The sequence below is a fragment of the Drosophila subpulchrella genome, chromosome 2L, assembly GCF_014743375.2.
Source record: "Drosophila subpulchrella strain 33 F10 #4 breed RU33 chromosome 2L, RU_Dsub_v1.1 Primary Assembly, whole genome shotgun sequence".
Taxonomy (NCBI): Eukaryota; Metazoa; Arthropoda; class Insecta; order Diptera; family Drosophilidae; genus Drosophila; species Drosophila subpulchrella.
In genome coordinates, this window is record NC_050610.1 from 12,352,285 (window position 1) to 12,365,024 (window position 12,740).

Sequence of the window (12,740 nt, forward strand, 5' to 3'; positions counted from 1 at the left end):
TTCATTGCCTATTTTCAGGCACATTTAAAACAATATCAAGTCCCTAATGATATCTCTGGTTTCCTCCATTAGTATTAACATTTCATTTCGAACATAAGTAAAATGTAATATTTTCCTCAGTGCACATACGTGCTGTGGCTGCCGTAAGAAAACACAATTGCACTCCCGCTCTCGTTGGCCAAATGTGTAAATCAGCAAAAACGCAAATGCCACAACGCCAGGAACAAGACAAAGAAAGCCCGCGGGGAGATGATGAAATCAGATGGGTGGTTTGGGTGCGGGTGATACTTGCTATAGGGTGGTTGGGTGACAGGGGAAAGAGGAAAACTAACAAAACAAAAGAAAACGACGACGACAACTAAGACTGAATCTAGACAAAGTGAAAGCGGAAATTAAAATTGCAATACAAAAAGGAGGTACCAACAAAGACAAAGCCAGATAGCGTTGGTAATGAAGAGTGAGTGTATGGGCGTTGGAATATGTAAAACAGTGTTTTCATACATTTAAGAATGCATTTGCCCAGGGCCATGGTATGACAATGTCCAGTGTTTTTGAAACTAACTCTTCACAAATTAAGATTACAAAGAAGGCTTTCAACAAAGCTGAAAAATAAAAACTACAACGTTTTTAAAAAGATAAACAGAAACCCCAGTTTTGGTGGCAAAAAGTATGCAATGATATATTTTAAATCCCAATATTCATTTTCATTCAAATAAAGAATTTCTTTCCCGCATACTTTTGGCACCCTTTTCAATAAACAACTTAAACTTAATATATAAACTTAATAAACAATAACCAGCTTTACATTAGTATCATTTTAAAAGGACATTTTGAGTGTGGACATAAAACAATTATATTTTAGCTATCCAAATTACATTAGAAAACACCATTTAGCTTTTATGCTTGGACATTACAACAATATTTTCCGCCTTTGCACTCTACAATGTGTTTGTGTTAGGATGCAGAACCAGAAACGAACTGTTCTAGCTAAGATAATGGCCATTTCCTTTTTCATTTTGCGCAAACCAGCAGATGTACTCCTTTTGAGCAATAAATATCACGCACCATTTGCAACACTGGCTGCAAAAACTTTGATAACGCGCTGCTGCTAATGCGCTTTACACATCCACATCTGCTGATGTCCAGCAAGTGCCACGCCCACAGGGAACAATTACCAGTATACCGGGGCAAAACCAACAGAGTGCAGTGCCAAAACGCATTAGCCAGCGAACCAACAAGTTGAACTGTAGAATAATTACAATCGAACTGGCAGGGGATCGTAGGAGGGGTCTTCAGACAATCGCAGGAAGCAGCCAACTAGCCAACTGTCCATTCAGCAGTCGACCTTTGACCCAACACTCCACTTCCTCCTGTCGACTGCATCAACTTCCACCACCCATTTCAGCCAAACAAAGGTTCGTTACAGTGTATGAATGTCGGACATCGTTTTCAAATCGGCTTACAGAGAAAAAAATGTATAATGCAATTTAAGATTAAACAAAAGTGATGTAAAATTATAATCCTACTAAAAAATGATTTTTAAATTATATTAATAAATTCTGTGAACTCAACCATCTAAAAACAAAAAACAAAAACTAACATTTTAAAGATATACTTTATAAGTTTGTTAAAATTTTAGTAATGATACTTAGTCCTAACGTTAGGTGTATAAAAGTTTTGATTTTTAAATGTAATATTGCCTACTTTTAGACACCCAAAATTACTTTAAAAGAGATTTGTACCCCCGTGTATATTGTTTTGTTCCGACAGATAGGAATGGGATATATCATACTTTCGGAAATGAATTTCCGAATATTATTTTTAGCTTCGTTAGAAGGATTTTCCCTCTGTGTTCCACAGCTCGTCAGCAGCTTGCAACGGGGGGCGGCAGCCAAAACATCACAATGCCGCAGATGTGCAACACACACGGCCAATATCGAATGGACACATGTGAGCGATGTGAGGGATATGGGGGTTATGAGGGATGTGTGGCCACCCAGGGGTGTTGGTGTGAGCCACAAAGCCCCACTCGGCCAGGAGCAACAATAAAAGAGGAGAAGTGTCTAGAACAACCATCGAATCGCAGCTGCGGGAAAGTGACCCTGATGAGAGCTCCTAACCCCCTACCGCCTGATTCCCTGATCCCCTGACCCCTGTGAATTCGACTCCTGATGCCGCAGAAAGCAATTTGGATTGGACTGTCTGCCTCTGGTTAGATCACATGCAGTTCCCTGGAGGTTTTCCAATTGGTGGCCATCAAAATGGAATTCTTGAAAGGGGATCAATTTTTGTTAAACCCATCCTTTTTACAAATGATAGATATCTTTTACTTCTGATTTTAATCAATTCATTTTAAAATATTATTTAAATATTCAGGATCCAATTAAAGTCTAATTAAAGAATAAACTTCTTCAGGAATACTTTATAAAAACGTTAAGGACTGAGGCCTCAAGTATCCTTATTTAATAGCTGACCTATTTTGGTGTCACGCGTTTAAGCTTTAATCTTTAAGGACAGGCCTTAGATTTCTTTCCTTTTCATCCTCCAATAAACTAGAATTTCCATTTCGAAGGAAAACTCCCATCTAGGCGGGCATTGCATCGGCCATTCGGGTCATTTGAGTAAGTGATAACAAAAACTTGTAATCCGCAAAATCGATAAGATGCCAGCCCAGGACGAGACAGACTTTTATTTGCTTCTTGAAGAGGAGTGGGCCCATAGTGGTCTCAATGGCCGGCGATTACGACGATGGGATTCGGATTGGGATGGGGATAGGGAATGGGGTGGGTATAGGGATAGGGATTGGATGGCAGCGATGAGGAGGAGGTCCAAATGGTCTGAGTGTGTGCTGAGCTGCTCGGTTTACATTATCAATCAAGCAGACTGACAATCGACGGATACCTTTCGGCCATATTGAGAGTGACACAGGGCTGACGAGTCCTGTGTGCGAGGACCTTGAACACGATCCTTTGTTTAGGCAGGGCTTTTTATTGCGCAACTTCCTGGGGCAGTCCCGAATTTATTTGGCCTTCAAGCCCCACACACACACTCACCCTCTCACGCCGGAGAGACAAATGTTCTCCGCTAAAGTTAAGTACAAGTTTTCAGTTTTTATTGAGGTCCTGTGGTTCCAGGCCCCAAAAGCCAAGAGCCAAGAGCCAAACAGACAAGCCAGCAAGGCCAATGACAGGGTTTCGACTAAATGTCTACACAAACATGCCATACATTATTCCAAAATAAATGAAGACATATTGGAGGCTGTTGAGTGTGGGAGTGCTCTTTAATGAAAATTGGTTGTAGTTCTTTTTTGGCACGCACTTTTCCTGCCCCGCTGCTCCATGGAAAACTGCAGTGGCCAAACCCCAAATTATTATTTCCACTTTAGACCAAGGCAGGGAACCATTTTTCTTATACGAAAAAGGGGGGACCGTGAAGTCTTTTCTCATCAACGCCAGTCACTCTTCCCTTTCGTCGAGTGTTTTTTTTAGAGGAAAAACATGCTGACACACTGAAAAAAAATATTATACACAAGTTTTTGAACAATCCAAATTTAAATGAAATCGAAATAAGGGTTTTGAGTCTAGTGAAGTTTGACGAGATAATTTTTAAAAATTATTTTTATATATAAATTTGTAAACATTTTTATACCCGTTACTCGTAGAGTAAAAGGGTATACTAGATTCGTCGGAAAGTATGTAACAGGCAGAAGGAAGCGTTTCCGACCCCATAAAGTATATATATTCTTGATCGGGATCACTAGCCGAGTCGATCTAGCCATGTCCGTCTGTCCGTCTGTCCGTCTGTCCGTCTGTCTGTCCGTCCGGATGAACGCTGAGATCTTGGAAACTATAAGAGCTAGGCTATTGAGATTAGGAGTGCAGATTCCTGAGCTTCTTACGCAGCGCAAGTTTGTTTCAGCAGAGTGCCACGCCCACTCTAACGCCCACAAACCGCCCAGAACTGAGGCTCCTACAGTTTTCATGCTAGAATAAAAATTTTAATTGAAATGTATTGTTCTCATCAATACCTATCGATTGACCCAAAAAAAAGTTTGCCACGCCCACTTGAACGCCCACAAACCGCCCACAAACTTCAAAAAATCGTAAATATGAACGCAGATATCTCGGAAAATATCAAAGATAGAGAAATGGGAATTCAGATTTAGATTCCGTAGGCTTGAGCGCAGCGCAAGTTTGTCACGCGAATATGCCACGCCCACTCTAACGCCCACAAACCGCCCAAGCCTGTGGCGCCCACAATATTCATGCTAGATAAAAAATTTTATCTGAAATGTATTGGTCTTGTCAATACCTATCGATTGATCCAAAAAAAACTTTGCCACGCCCACTCTAACGCCCACAACGCTTAAATCTGTCTACCGCCGGTAGGTGGCGCATTTCAACCTCGCTTTGCTGCATATCTCCATTTTCCTTTGGTCATTTTAGCTGAGTAACGGGTATCTGATAGTCGAGGTACTCGACTATAGCGTTCTTCCTTGTTTTTAACTATAGGATGTTTTGTTGCCTAAAACTGTTAATTAAAAATAAAATAAATCATCGTTTTCTAACTATATATTATTTTTTTAATATTAATTAAATCAAACAATAATCTTGTTCTAAATAAATATATTTTCTTTTTCCCTTTAATACAAAATGATCTTTATAAATTAAATCGAACAGCAAGGGACTTCCATTAGGCATCCAAAAACTTAGATACCAGTATGGAGTAGCTTATAATATTTTTTCCCAGTGCAGAAGGCGTAATTTGAAGTGGGCGTGGCTCTGTGCGTGCCCTGTGAAAGGAGAGCTGCCTCGTATAAAAGTGCTTCATTACTTTGCGCAACAGCTCGCGAGAATATAATGAATGGCAATAAACGTGTTTCACATTTTCCTTTTCACAGCCACTCCGCCCAGCTTTTCCCCCCTTGTTATTTTACACAAACATTTTTCATTTTGCCGCTAGACAACTTTTGTGTATGGTCAAGAGAGAGCCACGCTCGCTTTTCCTCCCCACTTTCCACTCGCCACCTCCTCTAACTTTCACTTAATGCAATCCTTTCAATAATTTCCATCAGTTGTAAATGCAGTGTGGGTGGTCTGCTTTTAACAAACTTCCTTCACATGCATGCCATAAACTTGTTTTCCACTCAATCTTGTTATTATTATTCTGTACCGGATGCTGTCCCGAGTACTGCACTGTGAGAAATCGCATTTAGCTCTGCCTTAATTGAAGGCCACCTCAATTAGTCGATTTTCCCGCGATGCATTTACTGTGCCAGCTTAAGGTGGCTTTGCTTCCTCGCAATTTTCCGAGGGATTTAGCTGTGCATTTCGAATTGGGATTCATTAGTGCTTGTCCTTATTTGCCGAAAGGCAACTCGGCTCTTCTTGCAAAGGTCACGTGGTAAACTCTTGGAAATTGAAAGTGCAAACGAATTCCTTGCAAAAAAACGAATGCAATTTGGCAATCGTTTGAGGTTTGCAAGTTTGGGAACAAGCTAAATTGGTTTCAGTTTTTGCTTGAATTTATCCTTTCAAATGCAATGAAGCGTTTTAGCTTTGACTACGAAAACCAAAGTTATTGATGCCATCAGAAAAACTAGCTGGGTCTGTTAAATTTAAACCGATATTTACCTGCAGCCGAGATATTTTAGCTTATTTTGAGATTTAAAAATGATTTGTTGGGCCTTACAAAATTGTATGCTTGATATAAGTTAAAATATCGATTAGAATGCAATCGAATACCATTGTTTAGAAGGAAATATTTTAAAGCTTAATTCATGGATTGCTTGATAGTTCCATTATTGTTCCAGAAATTAAGAAATTTCTTTTAGAGAAGGGTTTATACATCCATAAAATCATATTAGACCAGGCTGATACTTGTATTATTTTAAGGCTTCATCAAAAAATGTTTAGTTACTTTTTTATTCGTTTATTTTTTAGTAAGGTGCTTAATGAATATTTTTGAATGAATGTTTAATGAATACTTTTGCGACTCACCGTATTCAGGTTGGTGATCTTGTCCAGTTCCACGGCCGTACTGCCGCGATGGTGGTGCAGGTGGTGCAGATGGTGAGTTGTCAACATGTTGTTCGTTGGTGTTGCTCTTGCCGGTGTTATTTTTGTCGCTGGTGTTGTTGCTGGTGTTGCCGCTGCTGCTTTTGATGCCACATTCAATCGAACATGGTTCACGGGTCACAGATACTCGCTATTTGTCCTCGAAATCGCGGCAAGCCATTAAGACGGCCGCTCAACTCGCAAATTGCAAATTGGCAAATGCAGATGGATGCACTTAGCTTCGCTTATTTCCAATCACATCACCTGGATTGCTGACCACCTGCGGAAGCCGGACAAATAACATAGAATTGAGATTGAGTGATTGAGTGGGATTGAGATCAAATTGCATATATGCAAAATCAAGCGACACTGGAACGCGTTTGCACGCCTTTCCGGAATCGCCGGAAATGTGAAAGGTGGTGAATTCTGCTGTGGCATCGCCGATATCCGGCACGTCACTTCACCATCGTCGCCACAATCGATTCAATCGGGGATTTTAGTTTTGCATTTTGAGTTCTTTTTGGGTCTTTTCTGCCATTCCATCGATTTTTGTTGGTGGCTTCGCTTTTTTATCCCTCAGGCATAAAACAACATCCACACCGAATGCGACAGTTGGCAACCGAACGCTCTTGGCTTTTTCGGCGTTAACACTTCATTTGGCTTTGAGTGGCGGAATTGGCTACTAGGTGGCCACAGGATTGTTTCCACTAAACCCCTGCCCTCCGCACCAATAAACAAGCAGTCAACAAAGGTCGAGCCCTAGTCAAGCGAAATGAAATTAAATTCAACTCTTGGTGCTGCAGAAATATGCAAGACAACAGTAGCTAGATCAACGCAAAGGGTGGCTACCGAAGTTCTGGAAGCCTTAAACATTATTATCTTTAATTGTAGATACTATCAAAAATTGATTTGATTTTTTTGGTCTGTTTCTTATCACAAGGAAACAACATTACATAAAGAATTGCTATAGCTTTACTAACCTGAACTGGGAATTGATTCTTAAAAGAAAAACGATAGCCTAAGATATATATATATATGTAATGCAGACTATTTAGCTTCTGGAATTGAGCTTAAAACTTACACATGATTCACCCATATATTTGAAATAAATGACTTTTTAACCAATTGCAATCCAATATTTATATAAATTAGTGGTGATTACCCAACCATTTTTAAATAAAAACCATGCATTTCGAAATTTTTGTTTATGTAATATCTCTATTTCCTCAGATACAAAATATTTAATAAATATATTTTTTAAAAGTATCAATATATTCTTGATAATATTTTAATTTATAAGAGTACTTAAATTCTCACCTTTTCCTTTTGAGATATTATTCAGTATTTCTACTATTATGATAGTTTCTTGGTTCTCTGGCGAACCCCGCTGCCATTCTGACCTTTGCCAGCACATCTTCCCCATAAAACGATGAAATTACATTAAAAGGAAAACAACTGAGCATAACTGAGCCAGCTGCATCAGCTGAAAGGTCTGAAAGCCAGCGCAGAAAAGCAAGGCAAACAAATAATGTAGGCTAAGACCCAAGGTAAATTGTTTGCGATGGCGAGGAGATGGATGCCGAGATGAGTGGAAGATGTCTGGCTGCCTGCAGTCCGTGTTTGATTTGTGCCAGTCAAGTCGCTCAATTTACCAACACAAACAGCTTTGAACAGGCCTTGGGCCAGGGTTTTGAATACATTTCACGGGGTTATCATTCGAGTGGGCATGAAAAGAGTGAGGCAGAGCCATAATTCAATTAGTTTTCATTAATTCCAATATATTTCTCACGGTTCGATGCACTTAAATCATCTTACTTATCGGAAATGAAGATGAGAAATATTAATGAAAACAGGACTTAAGCTATTTAAGCAATCTACTTAATTATCTACATTGAAATCGAAATATATATAAACATGCTATTATAATTAAAAACAAATGTTGATAAAATCCTTGAAAAATCAAAATCAATCCTTTCATTTATTTATTAATTTCCCACTCTTCCCGTCCAATTTTAAATTGTTTTGACAAGTTAATTTAGCCTGACAGGATGATTTTAGAACGGAAACGATATTAATTTCCTGTAGGAGAATTAAATTTTCACACTTTCTGGCCAACAAAGTGGGCTTTAGCCAACTAAATGCGAATACCCATTTATGCCAGGCCCACCGTAAATGCAACTGATAAGGCGTGTGTGTCCGTGGGCTTAGAGTCACACACTTTTCCCGGAAGGATCCGCATTGTTTGCCATCGAGCGTGGAAGGACGAGCTGCGTGCTCGGCATGGAAATGGAGATGGAAACGGGAATGGAAATGGAAATGCGCCTCATTAAGTCACGGCGCGTTGGAAAATATGCCGCGAAAGGATTAAGTGACGATGCTGGCGACAAAATGGCGCGCCGCCTATTAAAGGATTTCAGCTCATCCTCGTCTTGTGCTTATTTCCATTTCCATTTTCATTCCTGTTGCTGCTGCCGTGCTAAGTGTAATTAAAAACTTAAATGGGAAAAGAAATTAAAATGCGTTGCTTTTTGCATTTATGAAACATTAAGGCAAATCTGCAGATGCGGATCAAGTTCTGTTTAATTGTCTGTGTGCGCAGAGCCTGGCGCGATTTAAATCAATTCGGTGTATGCCACTGTGTCGTATACGCAATATACGTAATGATGACTAAGAATGCGAGGCAGTTGTTATTTGTATGTGGTATATCCCTAACAACAGAATGCCATAATCATCTGAAATAAAACCATTCTGCGAGTGCATGTTCTGTCTTTCGGCTGGCATATGAGTGGGAATTAGCCCCTCAGTCTCGACACTCTGCCAGACATGGCAGAAACTCATTAGCTTTATTACACAGACACATTCTCCGGAGAAAAGTGAGTGGGCGGAACTGGCTGAGGCCACCGCATTCGTATTAACTATTCATGTCGGCACACAGGCACAGTCATTCAGTCAGCCACACTTTCTCTCCGTGTGCCACAAAAGGCATTTGAATAATTTTGACAAATGTGTGATTAATTCAAACATTTTGGCAACTAAGGCTGTTATTTTTCATGCGAGTATGACAGCAAATTAGCACTTCATAAGCGTATCATTTGCGTTAAGTGTATGATGTGTTAACTTCTTACAGTACTTTAAGGAAGGTACAACTTTCGACTCTTTGTTGTCTTAAAAAAATTCTTAGTAATAGTATTTTATTTTAGAACCATAGATAAAAAAGAACCATTGGCAAAAATCCTAAGAGTTAATCAAATAACTTTTAATTTAAGTGCTAGAATGTGTGTAAGTTCCAATATATAATGTTCAATTTAAGAAATCGCAGATAGTTTTATACATATAAATAAAATCCTTAAATATTCCATAGAAACTTATAAATTCCACATAAGTATCAGGCACTTTTCCTTGTGTGTCCAACGACAGTTAACCTTTCCCAAGCAGCCAAGTTCCATGGAAGCCCCCACAATGAGTGCCTGATTGGGGCTTGGGCGATTAAAGACCCTGACAAAGTGAAATTTATGGCACTCGCCCCACTTAAAGCTAAACGTCGGCAGCTTTTTGCTCCCTGTGCATAAGGCCACCGAGCAAAATATGAAACAGAAATCAGGCAGAGGCAGCAACAATGAGCGGACAGGACTAGAAAAGTGCACATAGCAAATAAAAGCGGCGGTATAAAAAGAGTCGCATGCCGGAAACGGCAAACGACAGTCGGCAGGGGAAAGTGGAAAGGGGAAAGTGGAAAGCCTAATGCCAATGCCAAACACCGGATGCGGATGTGTGACACATGGCCAGGGGGTGACCCCGACCCCCGACCCCAGAACCATCTCCCCCTGCCGACTGGGAACATACGCACAATGTCATTCTCGCTCGCTTTAAGTAGGCGACTTTATTAAGCCGAGGACACCGAGGAGCACCTCCAAAGTGGCCAAATGGCACAGCATTTTGGAATGACAAAACTGGCTACTATGGGACTAGAATTATACAAAAAAATGCGAATATTTATAATAATTAATTCTTTTACAAACCCAAAGAGACTTAGGCAGAGCTGTCGCAGACAGAGGCAAATTTAAAGTACGATATAAAATAAAACACAGAGTATGTTTACTTTTTTGATAACACACCAAAATATGTATAGATAAAATCAACGAATATTTTGGTTGGTTTTCAAATTAACCATTCCCAAAACCGTGAGAGATTTCTGTAACTCCCAAAATTTTGAAGTTCCAAATATGCAACATATTACATTTTTCTTCAAACTGTCTATATTACGAGACTTGTTCTTCAATTTTGATACTTATAAAATGAGTTTTTCCAAAAACCGAATGCTTATTAATATTTTAAGTTATACTCTAAAATGAATTTTATTTTTTATAAGTTAATAGAATATTAATATTTTATTTTTTCTTTAAAGCTTGACTCTTAAGCATAAAATATATGAATGCAAGTCTCACATTAAAATCAGTTTAAAGCTCTAGCTTAAAGTCCAACTCGGCCAGCAACTCCCAAGGTGGCTCTAAATTTTGCGCGCTTCGCCCGAGTGAAATTCCCACTGTGCATTTGGCCGTGTGCGAAAAGAACAAGCGGCATAATAGGCCGGCAGGACACCTGGGCACGTGTGGGCTGTTGTTTTGACTGGCCTTGTTCCGACCCACCTGGCATAAAACTAAGCCACGACGACGACGACGTTTCTAAGTCTCGGTTTAGGCAAAGGTCGTTTATGGCACGGCCACAATTTGTTGCTTTTTGATATTTACTTAGACGCGGCGCTTGTGAAATGAAAAGCGCACAGTCGAGTTGGGACATAAATCAAAGGCACAAGACGGTGGAAAAACCGTGGAGGAAAAGCCGTAGCGAAAAGGAGAAACGCTGAGGCAACAATGTCGAACGTTCAGGTGCAGAGAGTGCGACTTAAACTGGTTATTTATGGCAGGTCCATGGGCGAAGAGTTGAGACTGGGTTTTCCCGCGTAGCAGGGTTTTCCAGATTCAAAGAGAACAAAAAAGTTACAATAACCAATGCTAAATGATAGTTTTTTTAATGAGTAAAGTTTTAAAAATCCTTTTTAAAACACCTAAAAGTATGCAACGCTTTTTGCTCTAGCTCCTTATGGTTCCCAACTAGTTCTGCTCACTTTCTCAACTATTTCTTGTGGCATAATCGAGGAAAAGCAAGAAATTAATTGAAGCATGGAGAGAAAGAACAAGGACTTCTGGTCCTTTGGTCGGAATGACGACGACAGCGATAAATCGTCCGGAAACGAGACTCCTTTCTCGACCAGGTCCTCGAGCAGCTCCAGCGAGAGCAGCAGCGATAGTTCCGACGAAAAGGCGCAGTCCAGCGAAATGGAGACCCTCTCCATCCAAGAAGGCAGCTATGATGTGAGTAACGACTTTCCCCATTAAGACGTACTAATCGAGCGGCTTTTCCACGAACAGATAATATCAAAGAGCCACCTGCAGCAGTTTGTGCAGAAAATCGACGGTAATTCCTCGCTGGATGATCAGGGCAGCGATATGATGGCCAAAATTGCCGATTCATTCGCTGATGACGTCTCTATGCGCATGGTCAAGTTGGCTCAGTTCCGAAAAAGCCGAGTGAGCCTACTGGATCTGAAGTTCATCCTCAAGCGCGAATACAACATGGAGTTCCCCAACGAATAAATAGAAATATATCATGTAAAATCCTTACATTTAAGGGGGAGAAATAAAAACTACATATTTCCTTTTAAAATCCTTTTTAATTTCGTATTTTTAATTAGATCTAAGAAACAGGTTTTAATGTATTTCTATGATTAAATAAAATAAAAACTATTAAGAAATGTTGAGGAGTTTCAAAAAAGAAAAGGAACAATTTTAAGGCCTGTTTCTATGATTGACTAAAATAAAACTTATTAAGTAATGTCAAAGTAAATATCAGAGGCAAGTAAAATCATTTTTCTATTATACTAAAAAACAATATGTTGTTGGATTAATAAAACCGAAAGCTAAGCAAAAAATGTATCCAGTAGATTTTCAATCAAAAACATTTTTCGACTGAACGAACATGAACGTAAGCCTCATCAAAGAACACATTCAGGTATTGATGAAAAGGGGTGTTGCACCTGATGAAAAATTGTAAACCGGATCATGATTAAGCAATTAATAAATTCAATAGCCGCCGTCGAGGGCCGAGACCGCACTCAATGGCCCCTACAAAACGGTCATCATGGTCTCGGCCACACTTGCCTGGGTCCTTGACTCTGGCCTTTCAGCCGGGAATTACTCAACATAAAGTTAAAGTGCCATAAAAATGCCAGGGCACATAATGCCGCACTCACACAGTTGCTGGAAAACACTCACATGCTCCCATTTACACACATGAACAAGCACAGGGTTCCTTTTCAGATCCTTTGCTAAAAAAAAAAATAAAAGGAGGCAGAAACTAAGGCTAAAAATTCGAGAATGGATTTTTTCCCTCATTTTTTCCGCCTGCGCCCGAAGAATAAAGAATACTTTTTCGCTGGCCATGGCCATGGGCACATTGTGGCAACGGAAAAAAGGCATAATTCTGAAGCTTTTCTCTCTGGCTCTTAAACAAACTTGTATTTATGTATTCAGCAGATGATCTGTATTTATTTAAATAATAACCATGGGACTTTATACTTTATCCACAGCATACTCAGTGGCAGCAATCCTTTATTTTTGCCCATTT

At 39.7% G+C, this 12,740-nt stretch overlaps 2 protein-coding genes across 2 annotated transcripts in view; one reads left to right on the forward strand and one right to left on the reverse strand.

The window, feature by feature from the left end:
• The window catches only part of LOC119548395, a 34,090-nt gene that overhangs the window by 16,055 nt on the left and 5,295 nt on the right, over positions 1-12,740 (reverse strand). The window contains exon 2 of the mRNA XM_037855621.1: positions 6,000-6,336. Within this exon, the coding sequence (XP_037711549.1) occupies positions 6,000-6,086 (87 nt within the window). The 5' untranslated portion in view covers positions 6,087-6,336. The remainder of the gene's footprint in view (positions 1-5,999; positions 6,337-12,740) is intronic.
• LOC119546268 (suppressor protein SRP40) lies at positions 11,237-11,780 on the forward strand. Its single transcript, XM_037852441.1, has 2 exons — positions 11,237-11,428; positions 11,486-11,780. The coding sequence occupies exons 1-2, from the start codon at positions 11,237-11,239 to the stop codon at positions 11,708-11,710; spliced, it is 417 nt and encodes a 138-aa protein (XP_037708369.1). The 3' UTR covers positions 11,711-11,780.